General features: G+C 48.4%; 2 protein-coding genes across 6 annotated transcripts in view; both read left to right on the plus strand.

The window, feature by feature from the left end:
• Positions 1-8175, plus strand: part of LOC140454042 (aryl hydrocarbon receptor nuclear translocator-like) — a 52265-nt gene extending 44090 nt beyond the window's left edge. For all 5 annotated transcript variants that reach the window (XM_072548997.1, XM_072548996.1, XM_072548995.1 and 2 more), the window contains exon 20: positions 1948-8175. In XM_072548997.1, coding sequence (XP_072405098.1) covers positions 1948-2037 — 90 coding nt within the window. In that variant the 3' untranslated portion in view covers positions 2038-8175. The remainder of the gene's footprint in view (positions 1-1947) is intronic.
• A 2247-nt stretch (positions 8176-10422) lies between these two features.
• Positions 10423-21400, plus strand: part of hormad1 (HORMA domain containing 1) — an 83252-nt gene continuing 72274 nt past the window's right edge. Inside the window, exons 1-2 of the mRNA XM_072549001.1 lie at positions 10423-10501; positions 13540-13598. Coding sequence (XP_072405102.1) covers positions 13566-13598 — 33 coding nt within the window. The 5' untranslated portion in view covers positions 10423-10501; positions 13540-13565. The remainder of the gene's footprint in view (positions 10502-13539; positions 13599-21400) is intronic.

Consider the following 21400-nt stretch of genomic DNA (forward strand, 5'->3'; position numbering starts at 1 on the left):
CGGTGAAGGGCCTTTGCCTGAAACGTTGATTTTTCCTGCTCCTCGGAGGCTGCCTGACCTGCTGTACTTTTCCATCGCCCACTCTAATCTCGACTCTAATCTCCAGCGTTTGCAGGACCCACTTTCGCCAGAGTTATAAATCACACAACGCGAGGTTATAGTCCAACGGGTTTATTTGGAAGTGGGCACTGCAGATGCTGGAGATCAGAGTCTAGATCAGAGCGGTGCTGGGAAAGCACAGCAGGTCAGGCAGCATCCGAGGATCTGGAAAATCGACATTTCGGGCAAAAGCCCTTCAGAGATCCCTGACGAAGGGCTTTTGCCCGAAATGTTGATTTTCCTGCTCCTTGGATGCTGCCTGACCTGTGTTTTTTCCAGCACCACACTCTAACCTTGAGGTTTATTTGGAAGTCCAGGCTTTCAGAGTCCTGCTCCTTGGCCGGAAAGCTCGTGGGCAGGATCTTAAAATGTAGAATTTACAGCAAAAGATTAGTGTCATGCAACTGAAATGATAAATTAAACAAAACTAGAGTATTGTTAAATCCTTCATCTTAACATCAATCTAGGTTTGTTCAATATATCAAAATATACATGACACTAGTCCTTTGCTATAAATTCTGTGTTTTATGATCCTTCGTCACAGTTACCTGATGAAGGAGTGGCACTCCGAAAGGTGGTGCTTTCAAGTAAACCCGTTGGACTATAACCTGGTGTTGGGTGATTCTTTTTTGTGTGTATCCTTCACTGGCGGGGACACAGTTCACAGAGAATCGGAGGTGGCGGTGACCAGCTGCTTGGTGAGGAGAGGCAAGGCGTAGTGATCTGGGCCAGGCCACCTTTAAAGGGCGGTGAGAGCAGATTCAGCAGGAAGGTTCAGAGAGTGAAGGGAGTCCTCCAGATAACTAAACGATAAGATTCATCGAGGCTGTGGACTGAATAGAGCAGTGGGGATCAGGCGGAGTACTCCTAATGTTGTGGGTGTCGTTGCTGCGGGCTACCAATGTTGCCTGCCTGTCCCTCGACCGCCACTCAATCCGAGTCTCGCTCGGCGCCATTTCAGAGGGTAGTCAATCCATCAGGCCGAATGGCCTGTCACTCTGTGTGCAATAGACATGGATTGGATTGGTCTGGAGTCGCATCTAGGCTCAGACCAGGTATAGGTGGTGAGCTTATTTCCCTCTTCTCTCCCCCCCCCCCCCCCCCCCCAGCCCTGGTTAGTGACCCCTCCCCACCTGTTGGGACCTTTTTTTACCCAAATTGATCACATTTGTCAGTGCCACCCTGCTTCCAGTTCCAGATTTGTTTTGGTTAAATTTGAATTCCACCAGGTGGGATTGGAAACGGTGTCTCCCCCCCCACCCCCCCCCCCCCAAACTCCTGAAGCCTGACGGCCTCTGTCACCAGCCCACTGATGTTACCTGGTAGCTGGCACGGGAGCAGTGGGCCAAATGGATTCCTGTGTGCCAAGACTCTTGTCTTATCTGCAGTGTGCCCTCTGTGTGGCCATTGCCAACCATATCACCAGAGCCGTTGTAACCAAACGCCTTCTCTCTCTTCCCCCCCCGCAAAGCTTCCAAAAAGCACTGGGCAAGAGGGGTGCCGCATGGCTGCCATTTGTGGGGTTGCTTTGGGCTCCCCAAGTGCTGTGAAAATGCAGACCTTCCCTTTCCTGGAGCTTGTCAACAGGGAGGGAGGCTGCCTACCAGGATGCACGTGGTTGTGTGGGTGCTGCAATTTGAGGGAGAGGTGGTAACCCTGACTGAATGATGCAGAACAGGCTTAAAGAGGGCAGAATGGCTGCTTGCTTGTTGTGTTGCCAGTTAACCAAGGGGAAGGGGTGGAAACGTAAATGCAGAAGAGTCAAAGTGCATGAGCGAGCAACGTGTCATGTTTATTTTCTCTTTCTCCCCCCCCCCCCAACTCCCTGTTTTGCTTAACCCGTTTCAGGATATGCTGTCAATCTACGAGGAGCAGGGAACCAGTTACAACAGCGATGAGTTCTCGGAACTCCCCATCTTCCCCTCGTTCTCAGAGTAACCGGAAAAGGGAAGCCTTGCCAACACACATCCAGTCTTCCCACAGCCCCTCTTTTCCCCCTCCCTCCGAACCCCTGTGAGCATTTCGTGTGTACGCTGTGACGCGGCTGAGGTATTTCCACCACGACCCACCCACTGTCCTGTTGGCACTGAGCAGAGAAGGCGAAGGGCATCCCTCCAGCAGGGAGACAGCCGTCCCGTTCCGTGAACCCCCCACACTCTCTCTCTGAATTCGGGGAAGCTTATTCTTTGTGGTCCAGTGCTCCGACCTGGTCGGAATTCCACCGGGAGGACATGATGCATCTATGTGTATCCGGAGCGGGGAGTCTCCAATTCCCTCTGCTCAAAGCCATGCTTGGTATTTGCTTGGTGCCTGTATTCAGGACTCCAGGTGAGACTCTTTTGGAGCACTGATGCTGATGTTGGCAGTGTACGTTCCTGCTTGGTCTTGCGCTTGGGTAGTGTTTCAAAGCTGTCGCTTCTTGTTCCCGGGGAGGGGGGGGGGGGGGGGGTGTTTAGTTAAAAGCAGGAAAGCCCGATCACCTCTGCCTGTCTCTGCTCATGCCAAGGTGGGCTGCACGCAAAACTGTTGTGGCGTGTGTTCTCTCACCCCCTCCCCCTGCCCCTGGGGGGGGGGGGGGGGGGGGGGGGAGCGGTCCCCTGACAGACGATGGGGCGCTTTTCCTTCTGGGTGCAGGTTGCCAAGCTGTCTGCCGACGTGGTGCGTCCCCGCTGAGGGTGTACTGCAGTGAGGTCTCCTTCAGTGGCACCTTCCAGATCCCCCAAGTTCCACCCCACCCTCTCCAAGGACAAGGGCACGGGGAACCCCCACTATCTGTAGAATTCCCTTCTGAGCCCCACACATCATCCTGGCTTGGAGCTATGTCGGTGAGCACTTGCTTGTCAGTGGACGAAAGCCTCCCTAATGGTACTCCACCACATGTTACCCCCCTTTTTCCCCCCCCCCCCCCCCTCCTGATTTAGGGGGTGCGAATGAATTTTAAAGCTCAGTGTTGCTTTGTGGGACCCCTCCCCCGAGATCTCATACATACCCCGAGTGGGCGGGGGGGGGACCCTTTTTCTCTTGGTTCCCTTTGAGGTCATGTGGGTGGGGACATCTGGCCCGGGCCCTGTGCTTGGGGAGAAGCCTTCCCCTAGTAACTTCACCGACCAAAGTCCGTCTCATCTGATGGTGGGTGGTCACTGTCACCTCGGGGGGGGGAGTTTGATGTGCTCTTACACCCTCCACAAAACCGCCCTCTCTCCACCCAGATACAGGCGCTTCCACCCTTCTCACAGGCCCGGTCAGTATGTGGTGTGACTTAACCCTGTGGTTATAAAAGATGGACCAGATGAGGTTTCCCTGTCTGCCTGATCTCGGAGGTCAAGAGTTGACGTGGAGCATTGGCAGCTGCAGGTTGGTTACCCCGCTCAAGATCCCAGGAGAGCAAAATTGGCACAAACTGTACCTTTTTTTTTCCCTTTTAACAAAAACGGAAGGAAACGCAGTAACAAGGATTGAAGGGGTCCCTGAATCTTGCCTGACCCCTGACCCCAAATGAGGGCGTGACCCCTTTAGGATTGCGAGCGTTTCGCACCATCGAGGAGGAGTGTCCTGGTTTATTTTTTAAACTTCTCATGTGACGGGACTTTCTAAATAGCTTTTTTTTAAAAACAAAAGGACTTGTAATCTGTGTATGTAACACACTGACCTGTGCACCAGTCTGGAAGGTTTTCATTTATTCGAACCTGATGTGGGGTTTTTCTAGCCCGATCTGGTGCACATATGTTTGTATTTTCTTTCATGCTGTAACATAGATTTTTATCAAACTCGTGAACTAGTTCAGGAGCAATCATGTTTGTCATCTGTCTTGAAGGAAGCACTGGGTCTTTCACTGTTTCCTCGTTTGTAAATATGTCAGATCAGTTTCCTAAAGGGGGGAGGGGGGAGCCTGGTGGGTTAGGGAAGGGACAGTTTCAATATTTCTATGAAAGTATATAAAAAAGATATAGTAAGGGGTTGCAGCAGCAAAGAAGGAACTGTTGCCTGTATATGCATATGTCTCTTAGTGTCTGTGTGCGCGTGTGTCTCTGTTTGTCTGTCTCTGTGCATGTGCGCGTGTGTGTGTCTCTCTCTTTCTCTCTCTCTGTGCATGTGTGCGTGTCTATCTCTGTCTGTCTCTCTGTCTCTGTGTGCGTCTCTGTCTCTGTGTGCGTGCGGGTCTCTCTGGTCTGTCTGTCATGCTGGCCCACTGACCTCTGTACAATATTTTCTGCTCAGTCAAGCCTATTGCAGTCCTTCTGTTGCTGCAAGAGAATCTGTTTTGAGAACATGGTGCAGGCACAGCCAGTTACTTGGAGCAAGGTGACATGGGAAAGCTGGATTGGATGATCTGCAAACCTATATTTAATTGGCAGAATTTTGACATCCTAAGGAGAGAGCCTGTATTTTAATTACCCCCCCCCCCACTAAAGTGCATGCTCCTATTCCCCTCAAGCCTATCCTTGTTGCAGTGGGGAATGGCCCCTCTGTTTACTTCTACCCCGTGGACCACCGTAGGTGGCACAGTGGCTCCATGGTTATCACTGCTGCCCCTCAGCACCAGGGACCCAGGTTCTATTCTACTCTCTCAGGTGACTGTGCAAACTCCTCACACACATTTCTCCCCCCCCCCCCCCCCCCCCCCCCATCTGCGTGGGTTTCTTTCGGGTGCTCTGGTTTCCTCCCGTAGTCCAAAGCTGTGTGGGTTGGGGTGGATTGGCCATCCTAGATTGCCCCATAGCATCCAGGGATGTGCAGGTTAGGTGGGTTAACCATGGGAAGTGCAGGATGTTTGGAGTAGGGTAAGGGGTTGGGATGCTGTTCAGCGGGGTCGATGTGGACTCAGCAGGCTGAATGCCCTGCTTCCACACTGTAGGGATTCTATCAATATTTGAGCCCTTCACAGTATTTGGAGCTCAAATGTTTGTCAGCAAAATAGATCTTGTGGTAGGCGCCAGTTAAAAGTGATTAGTGAAATCTGTCGGTGTGCCATTTTTAAAAACAAATCAGACAGACTGGGTCACTCGCACCCTTCTGTTTAAGAAGGAAAAGGTGAAGCTTTCCACTTGTGCAACTTTGGGTGTGGTGGAGGCAATGATGACCTGCACCTTGATGTGAAGGATGTGTACTTAGTCATACAGCATGGAAGTAGATCCTTTAGTCCAAGCAGTTCATGCCGTGTTCCCAAACTAAATTCCTGATGAAGGGTTTTTTGCCCGAAACGTCGATTTCAAAACTCCTTGGATGCTGCCTAAACTGCTGTGCTCTTCCAGCACCACTAATCCCGAATCTGGTTTCCAGCACATGCAGTCGTTGTTCTTACCTAGTCCTACCTGCCTGCTCCTGGCCCATATCCCTCCAAACCTTTCCTATTCATTTACTTATCCAAATATCTTTTAAACATTAACTGTACTTACATCCACCACTTCCTCTGGAAGTTCATTCCACATGCCAACCGCTAAAACAAAAAAAAAATTACCTCTCGTCCTTTTGAAGGTGAGAGGAGCAAGATTTCAAAACATGCCCCCAGTCTTGGAAAAACTGTCGGGGAAAAGAGCTTTGCTATTCATATTTAATATGTACCCTTCTAAGCCTCTTTAAGGTCACCCCTCAACCTCCAACACTCCAGTGAGAAAAGGCCTAGCCTATTCGGCCTCTCCTCCTCTCTAAATCTCAAACCCTCCATTCTCAGTAACATCCTGGTAAATCTCTTCTGAACCCTCCCCAGCTCAATAATATCCTTCCTTGTAACAATGAAAGTTGGTTTTCTGTCTCTGATTTTTATCATGGGGGATCACTGGTGAGGGGTGTGTCAACACAGCAGAGGCCATTCTGCTCCAGAGCCATTCTGCTATCCAATCTGCTTACCGCTCCCAATTACCCAGCTTGACTCCATATCCTTTCATCCCCTTTTCCCCCAACAAAGTAAATGCATCTGCCATAAAAGTAAAATCGTAAACCATCTGTTCACCTCAGACTTGACATTTTATTTCAGTTGATGTCCAGTATTTGTGGAACCAGTCCTCATATCTCCACTTTTTCCCCCCCCCCTTTTTTTCCTTCGTGTGAGGAAGTGGTTATGCCATTACCCCCCCTCCCCTGCCTGAAAAGCCACCCACCACCCCACCTTCTCTTATTTCCCCCCCCCCCCCCCCCCCCCCCAACCTCTTGTTCTGGACTCCAGCCCAGCAAGTTTCTCCCTTATGCCCTGCCAAATCCTTTCTCCGTCTCTGTTAGCATTTCAATCCCATCACCTGTGTGCCAGGGAAAAGTCTTCCTGATTTCACCCCCCCCCCCCCTCACCATTGCGAGCTGAGTCTAAAGAACTCCTCACAGTAAGTGTACTCTGTTACCTCAGAGCTAGTCCTAAGATTGAGGAGATTCTCTGATTATTCCGTTTATAATCTTCTCCGCCCCCCCCCCCCCCCACACACACACACACACACACAGACAGTCCCACTGACCCTAAAGGGAGGCCCAAAGCAGTAGTGTGTATGATTTTCCCAAAATCACCTGTGTGTGTGTGTGTGTGTACACCGTGGAAAGCCATCATTGTGCTAATATGTTATACTTCCCACGTCCAGGAAGGCACCCATTGGCTAGTGAAACATTAACAAAGTCCTATGAGGAACAAAAGCAGAAGTTACTGGAAAAGCTCAGCAGGTCTGGCAGCAGCCGTGGTGAGAAATCTAACTTGAGTTTTCTGCTCTGGTGACCCATTCTCCAGAGCTGATGATACCTAGGAATTTCCAGGTGCTGCCAGACCTGCTGAGCTTTTCCAGTCGTTTCTTTCTTTTGTTTCTGTTTCTGTGTCTGCGGTTGTTTCGGTTTTTATGAATCCTGATGAGGGCCACATTTGTGAGAAAAAGTGAGGAGGGGTTTTGATTAGATTCCCTACAGTGTGGGAACAGGCCCTTTGGTACAACCAGTCCACAACCCCCCCCAAGAGTAACCCACCCAGACCCATTTCCCTCTGACTGATGTGCCCATCACCCGACCTGCACATCTTTGGATTGTGGGAGGAAACTGGAGGAAACCCACGCAGACACTGGGAGAATGTGCAAACACCACACAGACAGTCACCTCGATTGGGGGGGGGGGGGGGGGGGATGTCGGCCCCCCCGGCCCCCCCGGGCTCCGTGAGGCAACAGTGCTAACCACTGAGCCACCAGGGAGAGGAGAGGGGACTAAATCAAAATAGAGTTGGAGGCGGGAATTTGTATTTTTCCACTTGCGACAGTGGGATGTGATCCCAGGATTACTTGTCTGCTGCCTCTCTCAAACCGCTCCCCCCACCTGATCTCTGCAACTCCTCCCTTTTTCTTAAGTCCTCATTTTCAATACTGGGGAACTCCTTTTGTGCATAGGTGATGCAGATCAGGGAGTATGAAGGAAGTGGGCAGCCTGTTTAGGGTGGAGGGTGAGGTGCCATATGTGATAGGCTGGTACCCTCTCTCTGCCATGGTCAGGTCAGCGGCCTCCATCGCCTGGGTCGTCTCCTGAGCCCAGGCTGTTCCTGGCAATCTCTCCTTGCGTACGTTTGGCTGTGACCCTCCTGTAATTAGTGGGCAAGCCCCTCACACTCTTATCTGTCCTCCTCTGTGTTTGGACGACTCTGCAAGTGTGTGGTTCATGAGAGGAGTGAGCTGTATGTGTCTGTCTGGGCTGTGAACGTGGCATCGTGTAAAGTTTCACATCGAGAGTTCAAAGTTGACTGTTGGGATCCTAGTCGAAAAATGTGGTGCTGGAAAAGCACAGCCGGTCAGGCAGCATCCGAGGAGCGGGAGTCGAGCACAAGCTCGACGTCAGGAATGTGCTCATGCCCTAAACGCCGACTCTCCTGCTCCTCGGATGCTAACCGACCAGTTGTGCTTTTCCAGAACTTTTTTTGACTCTGATCTCCAGCACCTGCAGTCCTCACTTTCTCCTTATTTGGAAACTACTCTTGTAGAAATACCATGAACTTCTCTCCCCTCCTTAACCTTCTATATTGCCCCCCTTTACTACCTGTACATGTTTTTAATTTCTTTTTTTTTATTTATTCAGGTTAACATTGTTAATCTTTCTATCATGTATTAATAAAGAAATGAGATCCTCCTTTTGCTTGTTTCCTGTTTTATTGATTTTGAAACATGCCCTTCTACCCAGGGCATCCCCTGGATTCCGAGAATGGTGGGCTTTATCTCCTAATGTGCGGACGGTGAGCCTGCAGATGCAGGTTGCTCGGGAGGTGCTGCACTACCAGGGTTGTGTGAGATGCTGGACAAGGTGACGTGGTGTGTGCAGGTAGATTCCTTGTTCAGGCTGGGCAGTGATATTGATGCCTTCTGCACATGACCGTTTTGTTCGGTTGTCCTGAGCGAATGATGTGTATTTCCAGTTATGTAGAATAATAGAGACGGGGATAGGCCATTTGATCTTTGTTTTTTTTTTAATGCCTGCTTTCCCCAATTCGCTATATGATCGTGGTCCAACTCAGTAGCCTGACCCTGCTCTACTGCATATCCTTTGAGTAAAAAAAGTCGAAAACCTCTTCCTGCTGAAAGGCGTAGACTTGAAACGTCGATTCTCCTGCTCTTCGGATGCTGCCTGAGTGGCTGGCTGTGTTTTTCCAGCACTGCACTCTTCAACTCCGATCTGCAGTCCTCACCTTCTCCCCTGGAGAAGAGCGTGGCACTGGAACAAGCACAGCAGGTCAGGCGGCATCTGGGAAGCAGGAGGCTCCACGTTTCAGGCAGAAGCCCTTCATCAGGAAACCCGAAGAAAGGTTTATGCCTGAGATGTTGACTTTCCTGCTCCTCGGATGCTGCCTGACCTGCTGTGCTTTTCTCAATGCCGTGCTTTTTGACTCTGACTCTGCAGTACCTGCTGTCCTCACTTTCTCCATATCCTTTGATCCCTTTCAGCCTCAAATACTCTAATAGTTCTGCCCTTGACTGAACAAAGAACAAGTGCAGCAAAGAAACTGGCCCTTTGGCCTTCAGCCTGTGCTGACACATTTTGCCCTCCTGTACTATAACTGTCTTCACTTACAGGATCTGTATCCCCTCTATTCCCTTCCTATTCATGACTTGGAGGTACCGCTGTTGGACTGGTGTGGACAAAGTTGAAAATCACCCAACACCGACAGGTTTATTTGGAAGCACTAGCTTTTGGAAGGCTGCTTCTTCACCAGGTCCAGGTATTTCTTGAATGCTGCTATTGTCTGATTCCACAATGGTAAAGTATTCCTTTGGGTGAAAGACTTGCCTCGTGCATCTCTTTAAACTTCCCCTCCCCACACCTTTAAACCTGTGTCCTGTAGTAATTGACCCCTCCACCCTGGCTAAATGCTTCCGACTTTCCACTCTATCCATGGCATTCGCAACCTTTAGAAATTTCGATCAGGTCTCCCTTCAAACTCCTGAATTCCAGTGAAAACTAGCCTAACCTTTCTTCATAGTTAGAGCTCCCCCCCATACTGGGCCACATCCTGGTCAACCTATTCTGTACTCTGCTTTCTGGAGTGAGTACTATTCTCTGACTATAAATACCTTGAGCCAAAGAGCTGTACAGCATAGAAACAGACCCCATGCACGGTGGGGTGGCACGGTGACTCAGTGGTTAGCACTGCTGCCTCACAGCGCCAGGGACCTAAGTTCGATTCCAGCCTTGGGCGACTGTGTGGAGTTTGCACTTTCTCTCCCCCCCCCCCCCCCGTGTCTGTGTGGGTTTCCTCCGGGTGCTCTGGTTTTCTCCTACAGTCCAAAGCTGTGCAGGTGAAGTGAATAGGCCATGCTAAATTGCCTGTAGCGTTTGGTGCATTATTTAGTCAGTGGGAAATGGGTCTGGGTGGGCTCCCCTTCGGAGGCTCGGTGTGGACTTGTTGGGCTGAAGGGCCTATTTCCATGCTGTAGGGAATCTAATCATGCCGACTAGATATCCCACCTGCCAGCACCAGGTCCATATCTCTCCAAACCCTTCCTATTCATATACCCATCCAAATGCCTTTTTAAATATTGCAATTATTCTAGCCACTTCTCCTCATCTCGGACTTAAATATCTTTAGATGTGCCCTTTCTTTTAAAAAAAAAATTGGTAGTTAGTGAGAGGATTTAAAGAAAATAATGCATTATTCATTCATTTTTTTTCTCTGATCCATCCTTGGAACAAGGCTGAATAGGGAGGGAATGTTCTCCTCAACACCAACAGGTAATACCTGTTATCGATAGGGCGGTTTTGCCAGTATCAAAGATGGCAGGCCAGTATCAAAGATGGCGGCCCTGTATTCGTCACAGCGGGCGGGAACTGGTCGCTTCGAGTGCTGTCACGTGATCTCGGTGGGGAAAAAAAAGCGCGCGGCGCGTCGACGCTCGAGGCGGCCCCTGAGGCGAAGCTGGTTAAACTAGTTACTGGTTAACGAGTCGTTAATAACCAGTTTGGGGTCAGTGATCACAGGGGTCCACTTCAGTTCGTTTCCGTTACCGTTCAGGAAGGAACCTAGCAATGAATGCCGAGCATTCATTAACCTAGTAACGGTTAACTAGTTTAACCAAGTGCTGAGGAATTAACGAGGTTAATTATAATTGAATTAATTTCCATCATAATCTGGAAATTAACCAGTTTTACTGAGCATTTAATAAGGAAATCTGGAAATTTCACCCAATTTAACCAATTAACCAATTTAACCAATTTAATTAATAAATTATAGTCACATAACTCTTCACAAATTTAACCAATTAATAAGGAACTCTGTCATAATCTGGAAATTTCACCTAATCTAGTCAATTAGACTGAGGACTTAATCAATTCTTAGTGGAAGTCACATAACTATGCAGTAATTTAACAATACTGAGTAATCAGTAAGGATTACTCAGTCATAATCTGGTAATTAACCAATTTAACCAAGACTAAGGAATTAACAAGAGCCTCTGTCATAATCTGGAAGTTAACCAGTTTTATTGAGGAATTAATACAGCACTCTGTCATAACCTGGAAATGTCACCCAATTTAACCAATGCGAAGGAGTTAATAAATTCTCGATGAAAGTCTGGTAACTATCAACTCATTCAACCAATACTGGGGAATTAATACTGAACTCGGTCGAAATCTGGAAGTTAATCGGTTTAACCAATACTGAGGAATTAAGGAGCCCTCGGTCATAATCTGGTGGTTACCCAGTTTAACCAATACTAAATAATTAATAAGGAGCCCTCCGTCATAACCTGGCAATTGACCACTTTAACCGATACTGAGGAACTAATAAATAATTCAATAATGAAGTGGTAATTTCACCCACTTAACCTATACTGAGAAATTAATAAATTCTCAGTGAAAGTCTGATAACTATTAAGTGATTTAACCAATACTGCGGAATTAAAGAAGCAAAACTAATTTGTAAGCAACTCTCAATATAATGGTAATTATTAAATTTACCAAGTGGAGAAATCAATAAGCAATCCTCCGTAATAACCTGCTAAATCTTAACCAATACTTGATTAATGCTGAAATCATGAGCAGCTTGATAACTTTAATCAATTAGACCAATGCTGAGGATTCAATGGGAAATATTCAGTAATAACAAAGGTAACTAATAACCAATTTGCCAAATATTAAGAAATAAATAAGGAATGCTCAGTAATAATTCTCGTAAGTGTTAACCAATTTATAAAATACTGAGGAAATAGTAAGGAAAATTTGGTAATAACCTGCTGAGTGTTAAACAGCTTAACAAAAGTTGTGTAATTGATAAGGAACACTCAGGGATAAGCAGGTCTGTTTCACTGCTACTGAACAGATAATTCAAAATACTGAGGACTGTACTGAGTAATTACCAACACTGATTACTCAGCATTAATTATGAATTTCTGGATTAGTGGTGCTGGAAGAGCACAGCAGTTCAGGCAGCATCCGAGGAGCAGTAAAATCGACGTTTCGGGCAAAAGCACTTACTTCATCAGGAATAGAGGCAGAGAGCCTGAAGGGTGGAGAGATAATTGAGAGGAGGGTGGAGGTGGGGAGAAAGTCGCATAGAGTGCAATAGGTGAATGGGGGAGGGGGAGAGGGTGGAGTGGATAGATGGAAAAGAAGATAGGCAGGTAGGACAAGTCATGGGGACAGTGCTGAACTGGAAGTTTGGAACTGGGGTATGACCGATCAAATACTCTAATAAATGAGTAATTTTCAGTCAATTTGCAGTAGTAAACAGAGGTCCAGTTGTTAGTCACTTTCACTCGTCTCCAATTTTGAAGGCCATGGAGTCAGATGAAAGCCCAACAATCCAAGCTGACATTCCCAGTGTCAGCGCTGAGGGAGTGGGCACTGTTGGAGGGTCAGCACTGAGGGAGCAGGCATTGTGGGAGGGTCAGCGCTGAGGGAGTGGGCACTGTTGGAGGGTCAGCACTGAGGGAGCAGGCATTGTGGGAGGGTCAGCACTGAGGGAGTGGGCACTGTTGGAGGGTCTGCGCTGAGGGCGTGGGTATTGTTGGAGGGTCAGCACTGAAGGAGCGGGCATTGTGGGAGGGTCAGTGCTGAGGGAGTGGGCACTGTCAGAGGGTCAGCTCTGAGGGAGCAGGCACTGTTGGAGGGTCAGCGGCGAGGAAGTGGGCACCGTCGTAGGGTCAGCACTGAACAAGTGCTGCACTTTTGGAGGGTTAGTGATAAGGGAGGGCAATGTTGGGGATCAGTGCTGAGGGAGCGGGCACAGTTGGAGGGTCAGTGCTGAGGGAGTGGGCACTGTCAGAGGGTCAGTGCTGAGGGAGTGCCGCACTGTTGGAGAGTCAATGCTAAGGGAGCACTGCATTGTTGGATGGTCAGCGTTGAGGGAGTGGGCACAGTTGGAGGGTCAGTGCTGAGGGAGTAGGCGCTGCCGGAGAGTCAGTGCTGAGGGAGTGCCACACTGTCGGAGGGTCAGTGCTGAGGGAGCGTGGCAGTGTCGGAGGGTCAGCGCTGTCAGACATGCCATCTCTCTGACGCTCTGTTCAGCTGATCAGTGTGGAGCCCCCTCAGCATTCATCCCCTCCAACGTTCTAGGGTTCAGCCTGTGGCATGGGGCATTGAACCCAGGGATTTCGGAATTAAGACTGGAAAGGAAGGTTTCTTTGCAGACTACTCTCCACACGTGTGAGCTAACACAGCTGGTGGAGGTGAGGTTTGTTTATGGATGTTCAACCTGTGAATGTATTTTTAACATTCTTTCTGGATATACACTTATAGAAACGAGTGCATCTGTTGTCAGTGCTCCATTACTCTTCTGTCTTTTGAGCGGTGACTGGTGTGTGGTTGGGCTATTCGACTGCAGACGCCATCGCAGCCGCGGAAGGTCCATCCATTGATAGGCTTGCACACCGTCCTCCAAACCTGACCACAGAGGCACCGAGACCGGCGGACGTGGGAACGTGACCGTCCTCTGTGTGATAGCGGCCGTCTGCCATCTGAATTCTTGCCAGCTGTTCACAGCCGTGACCTTGTCTGTGTCCACAGGTCACCCTCACAGAACCAGCCCAGATATGGCAGTCGTCCAGATGCAGAAAAACGCAATGGTACTCTTTACTGTTTTATCATTTCAGCAGCTCCTGCAGTAGCCAACGTTGGGGGCGGGTGGGTGGGGATAGTGTGAATCGTAACGTGTTTAGTCGTCTCGTGTAAGAACTAAGACCAGGAGCGGGGTAATTCAGCCCCTCCGGGCTGGTCTGCCATCTCATCTCGGCCTCAGCTCCACTCTGCTGTTCCCCCCCTTCAACTCGTTACTCATTCAAATTCTTCCTTAAGGTGGGCACATTTAATGACATTACAAGGGCATCCGGATGGGTGTACAGATGGGAAGGGGTTGGATGGGCCAAATGCTGGCAAACGGGCTCAGGAGGGGTTGGACTGACGGGTCTGTTTCCGTACTGTATGAATCTGTGACTCTTAAACCTACTCAGATTACAGTACACTCTGGGATAGTGAATTCCACAGATTCATGACCCTTTGAGTCGAAGTAACTGCTCCTCATCTCTGTTTTAAATCTGCTTCCTCTTCTCCTAAAACTATGACCTCTCCTTCTAGATTGTACTGCATGGGAGTACAATTTTTTTCCCTACATTCTGCTTTGTCAATGCCCTTTAGCATCTTCTCTCCCTCAGTTCGATCCCGTTCCGTTAAACTCTGGTGTGTATAGGCTTAAAGTGCTCAATCCCTCTTCATATTGTTGTTGTGCCACCAGTCTTACCAGACTATGGGGCATCACGGTGGCTCAGTGGTTAGCACTGCTGCCTCACAGTGCCAGGGTCCTGGGCTTGGGCGACTGTCTGTGTGGAGTTTGCACCTTCTCCCCATGTCTGCATGGGTTTCCTCCGGGTGCTCTGGTTTCCTCCCACACTCCAAAGATGTGCAGGTTAGGTAATCGACCATGCTGAATTGTCCATAGCGTTAGGTGCATTAGTTTAGGGGTGGGTTACTCTTCAGAGGGTCGGTGTGGACTTGTTGGGCCGAAGGGCCTGTTTCCGCACTGTGGGGAATCTAATCTAATCAGACCATCGAGGGCTGCTCTCTCATTTGAGAGAAGCAACTGGTGGTGATTTAACCTGAGGGTCATGAGGTGAGGGAAGAGATTGAGAAGGAGACTCCTTCATGGCAACTGGTGACGGGACTTGAACCCACACTGTTGGTGTCCCACTGCTCTGCAAACCAACGACCCTGGCCAACTGAGCGAAACCGATTCGCTCCTCAAAAGACCGACCCTGGGACTCAACCTTTTGAGGGAAAAATACAAACATTATTTTTGAACCCTTCCCATTCATCATTTACCTTGTGGTGTGGATCTCCCACTTCATTCAAAGCAATTCTTAATTCTCGGCTTTTAGGTAAGTACATGAACAATAAAGGGATCTGGGCCAAGCACAGGCAGGTAGGACTACTTTAGTCTGGGATTATAGTTGGCACGGATTGGTTGGACCAAAGGGTCTGTTTCCGTGCTGCATGACTCAATGACTTTAAACTCGTTGCTATTAAACTGGAACTCGAGAATCCTTTTCGTTGTGGATAAGAGGTTATAAGCGACGACACAATCACACAGTTAATGCCACATTCCCTTCCACCTCTGTTAATTTCTTTTCAGTCAGCCAGTAACACACCTCCCTGGCCGTCGCACTCTAAGGTGTGATGTGAACCTGGACTTGCTGCCCCAGGAGTAGAAACACTAACCACTCTGTCACAACACCCTCTTGCTTTCCCTTTATATTTACTCAGTCGCTTAATTGATAAGTTCATCCTAGTTGGCAAAATGCAAGGTGCTGCATTTTGGCAAGGCAAATCAGGCAGGACTTATACACTTAATGTTAAGGTCCTGGGGAGTGTTGCTGAACAAAGGGACCTTGGAGTGCAGGTTCATAGCTCCTTGAAAGTGGAGTCGCAGGTAGGATAGTGAAGCAGGCGTTTGGTATGCTTTCCTTTATTGGTCAGTGCATTGGGTATAGGAATTGGGAGATCACATCATGGCTGTACAGGGCGTTGATTAGGCCAATTTTGGAAGGCTGCATGCAATTCTGGTTTCCCTGCTTTGGGAAAGATGTTGTTAAACTAGCAAGGGTGCAGTAAAGATTGACAAGGATGTTGGAGGGTTTGAGCTACAGGGAGAGGCTGAACAGGCTGGGCCTGTTTTCCCTGGAGCGTCGGAGGCTGAGGGGTGACCTTATAGAGGTTTATAAAATTATGAGGGGCATATAGGGTAAATAGACAAAGTCTTTCCCCAAACGCCTGCTTCACTATCCTATCCTACCTGCGAACTGGGGTGGGGGAGTCCAGAACTGGTGGGCATAGGTTTAGGGTGAGAGGGGAAAGATATAAACAGGATCTGAGGGGCAACTTTTTCACCCAGAGGGTGGTAGGTGTATGGAACGAGCTGCCAGAGGAAGTGGTGGAGGCTAGTACAATGACAGCATTTAAAAGGCATCTGGATGGGGACATGGATAGGAAGGGTTTGGAGGGATATGGGCCAAGTGCTGGCAAATGGGACTAGATTAGGTTAGGATGAGTTGATTGAAGGGTCTGTTTCTGTGCTGTACATCTCGAGAAAGCAGCAGCTCAATGTCTTGGATGATGCCATAGCAATTTAGGTACCCACATCTGCTGATGACGCACAAAGTCTACTGCAGGCAATGTAGGTGGTAGCATGAAGTTACTGACTAGGAGAATCGGCAACACTGTGGCAGATAGACTTCAGTGTAATTAAGTGTGGGGTTGTCTGTTTTGGACTGACAAAGGACAGATCAGGATACTTTCTAGATACTGAGTAGTTAAGTACAGTGGATGTTCAAAGAGACTTTGGAGCTTATGTGAATATTTCTTAACAATGCCAAAAACAGTTAGTCAGGATCGCTAAAGGAATGCTGGTCTTTAAATCGAAAAACACAGAAGTTATGCTGTGTTTACACAAACCACTGTTTAGACCCCACCTGGAGTCCATGAGAATATCACATAGAGTCATAGAGATGTACAGCATGGAAACAGACCCTTCGGGTCCAACCAGTCCATGTCGACCAGATATCCCAACCCAATCTAGTCCCACCTGCCAGCACCCGGTCCATATCCCTCCAAACCCTTCCTATTCATATACCCATCCAGGTGCCTTTTAAATGTTGCCATTGTACCAGTCTCCATCACATCCTCTGGCAGCTCATTCCATACACGTACCACCCTCTGTGTGAAAAAGTTGCCCCTTAGGTTTCTTTTATACCTTTCCCCTCTCACCCTAAACCTATGCCCCTCTCGTTCTGGACTCCCTGACCCCAGGGAAAAGACCTTGTCTATTCACCCTATCCATGCCCCTCATAATTTTGTAAACCTCTATAAGGTCACCCCTCAGCCTCCGACGCTCCAGGGAAAACAGCCCCAGCCTGTTCAGCCTCTCCCTGTAGCTCAAACCCTCCAACATCCTTGTTAATCTTTTCTGAACCCTTTCAAGTTTCACAACATCCTTCCTATAGCAGGGAGACCAGAACTGAACACAGTATTCCAACAGTGGCCTAACCAATGTCCTGTACAGCCTCAACATGACCTCCCAACTCCTGTACTCAGTACTCTGACCGATAAAGGAAAGCATACCAAACGCTGCCTTCACTATCCTATCCTACCTGCGACTCCACTTTCAAGGAGCTATGAACCTGCACTCCAAGGTCTCTTTGTTCAGCAACACTCCCCAGGACCTTACCATTAAGTGTATAAATCCTGCTAAGATTTGCTTTCCCAAAATGCAGTACTTCTGTGAGAACGGATAGAATGGCCTCAGAGGGAGCACAGCATAGGTTTATGGGAATGATACCTAAACTTCAGGCGTTATGTTATGAGGAGAGATTAAACAAATTTGACCTGTTTTCTCCGTAGAATTTAGAAGGTTAAGGAGTGATCTGATCGAAGGAAAACACTGGGAAGGTAATCATGAACTATTTCCGTGTTGGGGAGATTCCTGAGCTGGGAACATAGTCCAAAGGTTAGGGCCAGACCATTGAAAAGGGAAATTTTAGGAAGCACTTCTACACACAAAGGGTGGGAGAGGTTTGGAGCACTAGTCTACAAGCAGCAGTTGATGTTCCACCAGTTGTTAATTTTAAATCTGAGATACATAACGTTTGTTAAGTAAAGGTACTCAGGGGTATGAGGCAAAGGAGAGTATACAGAATTAGACCACAGATCAGCCATGATCTCACTGAATAGTGGAACAGGCTGAATGGCCTCCTCCCTGTTCCTTTAACTCCTGCTCCAATGAGAATGGTAATGCCGTGGAATTGTCATTCAGGAGCTGAATCCAGTGGCTGCCAGGCTGGTGCTGTGGGGATACAATCCGCAGCTGGTGAAATTTAAATTCATAGAGTCGCACAGCACGGAAATGGACTCTTCAGACCGTGCCAACCATAATCCCAAACTAAACCAGTTCCACCTGCCTGTATCTGTCGAAACCTTTCCTCTTCATCGAAATGTCTTTTAAAGGTTGCGACCGTACCTGCCTCCATCACTTCCTCAGGAAGTTCACTCCACACACAAGCCACTCTGTGTAAAAAAAAAAATAAGCCTCTTGTGTCCTTTTTAAACTGTTCTACCCTCACCTTAAAAATATGCCACCTACTCTTGAAATCCCCGCCCTGGGGAACAGACCCCTGCCATTCACCTTACTAATACCCCTCATGATTTTATGAACCCCTACTAAGGTCACCCCCTCACCCTCCTGCATTCCAGTGAGAAAGGTCTCAGCCTCTCCTTATAACTCAAACCCTCCATTCCTGGAAAAATGCTGGAAAATCTCTTCTCAGCTCAGTCATACCCTTCCTATAGCAGGGTGACCAGGATTGGAGACAGTCAATAAATTCAGTGATATGGGATATCAAAGCTAATCTCGGTGATGTTTGCCCTGACAGTTGTTGTAAAGACTGACCTGGTTTGTGAATACCGTTCAGGGAGGGAAATCGGCCGTCCTTACACGGTCTGGCCGACATGTCACGGCAGACCACAGCAATGTTGTTTGGCTTCACCCAACGTTCGCTCCAGATTGCACATTCGCAGGCAGCCCCTATGCATGTGCCAAATGAGGTCCCAACACTTAGCTTCTGTGTTCAGAATCTGCTGTCGTTTGGAGTTTCCCAGAGGGGCAGGAGTAATGAGAGAGAGTGTCGTGGTTGACTAACCTCTGAAATGGCTCTAACAAGCCCATTGGGCCAGTGAATGTCACACCACCCACATCCCACGCAAAAAAAGGAGCATGTGACCCCCCCCTACTAGTCAACATAGCCCTTCTCCTTCCTTAGCTCAGGGGCAAGAAGCTTGGATTCATGCTCCAACACTTCCAGTAATGACTCAAAGAAAACAAACAACTGTGCAGATGCTGGGAATCTGAAACGACAAGCAGATGCTATTTGGCAAACTCAGCAGGACTGGCTTAAGGGGGCTCGTTGGTTAGTACTGCTACCTCACAGCGCCAAGGACCTGGCATAGATTCCACCTTCTGTGTGGAGTTTGGGTGGCACAGTGGTTAGCACTGCTGCCTCACAGCGCCAGAGACCTGGGTTCAATTCCCGCCTCAGGCGACTGACTGTGTGGAGTTTGCACATTCTCCCCGTGTCTGCGTGGGTTTCCTCCGTGTGCTACGGTTTCCTCCCACAGTTCAAAGATATGCAGGTCAGGTGAATTGGCCATGCTAAATTGCCCGTAGTGTTAGGTAAGGGGTAAATGTAGGGGTATGGGTGGGTTGCGCTTCGGCGGGGCGGTGTGGACTTGTTGGGCCGAATGGCCTGTTTCCACACTGAAAGTAATCTAATCTAATCTAATCTCTGCATATTCTCCCCATGTCTGCGTGGGTTTCCTCTGGGTGCTCCGCTTTCCTGCCACAGTGCAAAGATGTGCAGGTTAGGATGGATTGGCCATGCTAAATTGTCCCATAGTGCCCAGGGATGTGCAGTTTAGGGTGGATTGGCCATGCTAAATTGTCCCATAGTGCCCAGGGATGTGCAGGTTAGGGTGGATTGGCCATGCTAAATTGTCCCATAGTGCCCAGGGATGTGCAGGTTAGTGTGGATTGGCCATGCTAAATGTCCCATAGTGCCCAGGGATAGACAATAGACAATAGACAATAGATGCAGGAGTAGGCCATTCAGCCCTTCGAGCCTGTACCGCCATTCAATATGATCATGGCTGATCATTCCCAATCAGTATCCTGTTCCAGCCTTATCTCCATACCCCTTGACTCCACTATCTTTAAGAGCTCTATCCAATTCTTTCTTAAATGAATCCAGAGACTGGGCCTCCACTGCCCTCTGGGGCAGAGCATTCCACACAGCCACGACTCTCTGGGTGAAGTAGTTTCTCCTCATCTCTGTCCTAAATGGTCTACCCCGTATTTTTAAGTTGTGTCCTCTGGTTCGGCACTCCCCCATCAACGGAAATATGTTCCCTCCTGCCAGAGTGTCCAGTCCTTTCATAATCCTATACGTTTCAATCAGATCCCCTCTCAGTCTTCTAAACTCAAGGGTATACAAGCCCAGTCGCTTCAGTCTTTCCGTGTAAGGCAATCCTGCCATTCCAGGAATTGACCTCGTGAACCTACGCTGCACTCCCTCAATAGCCAGAAAGTCTTTCCTCAAATTTGGAGACCAGAACTGTACACAGTACTCCAGGTGTGGTCTCACCAGGGCCCTGTACAGCTGCAGAAGCACCTCTTTGCTTCTATACTCAATCCCTCTTGTTATGAAGGCCAGCATGCTATTAGCCTTCTCCACGACCTGCTGTACCTGCATGCTTACCTTCATTGACTGGTGGACAAGAACACCCAGATCTCTCTGAACAGCCCCTTTACCTAATTTGATACCATTGGGGTAGTAATCTGCCTTCCTGTTCTTGCCACCAAAGTGGATAACCATACATTTATCCACATTAAACTGCATCTGCCATGCATCTGCCCACTCACCCAACTTGTCCAGGTCACCCTGTAATCTCCTAACATCCTCATCACATTTCACCGTACCACCCAGCTTTGTATCATCAGCAAATTTGCTAATGTTATTGCTGATACCATCATTTACATATATTGTAAAAAGCTGCGGTCCCAGCACGGATCCCTGCGGTACCCCACTGGTCACTGCCTGCCATTCCGAAATGGAGCCGTTAATCACTACCCTTTGTTTCCTATTAGCCAACCAATTCTCTATCCAATCTACTACTTTGCCCCCAATACCGTGCGCCCTAATTTTACTCACTAACCTCTTGTGTGGGACTTTATCAAAAGCTTTCTGAAAGTCCAGGTACACTACATCTACTGGATCTCCCTCGTCCATCTTCCGAGTTACATTCTCAAAAAATTCAAGAAGATTAGTCAAGCATGATTTCCCCTTCATAAATCCATGCTGACTCTGTCCTATCCTGTTACTATTATCCAGATGTGCCGTAATTTCATCCTTTATAATAGACTCCAGCATCTTTCCCACCACTGAGGTCAGACTAACTGGTCTATAATTTACTGCTTTCTCCTGCCCACCCTTCTTAAAAAGTGGCACAACATTAGCCGCCCTCCAATCCTCAGGAACCGACCCCGATTCTATTGAACTCTGGAAAATAATCACCAGCGCATCCACGATTTCCCGAGCCACCTCCTTCAGTACCCTGGGATGCAGGCCATCAGGTCCCGGAGACTTATCAACCTTCAGACCTAACAGTCTCTCCAACACCAAATCCTGGCAAATATAAATTCCGTTAAGTTCAGGTCCTTCAGCCACTGTTACCTCAGGGAGATTGCTTGTGTCTTCCCCAGTGAACACAGATCTGAAGTACCCATTTAATTCCTCTGCCATTTCTTTGTTCCCAGTAATATATTCCCCTG

This window comes from Chiloscyllium punctatum, chromosome 28 (assembly GCF_047496795.1).
Source record: "Chiloscyllium punctatum isolate Juve2018m chromosome 28, sChiPun1.3, whole genome shotgun sequence".
Classification (NCBI taxonomy): domain Eukaryota; kingdom Metazoa; phylum Chordata; class Chondrichthyes; order Orectolobiformes; family Hemiscylliidae; genus Chiloscyllium; species Chiloscyllium punctatum.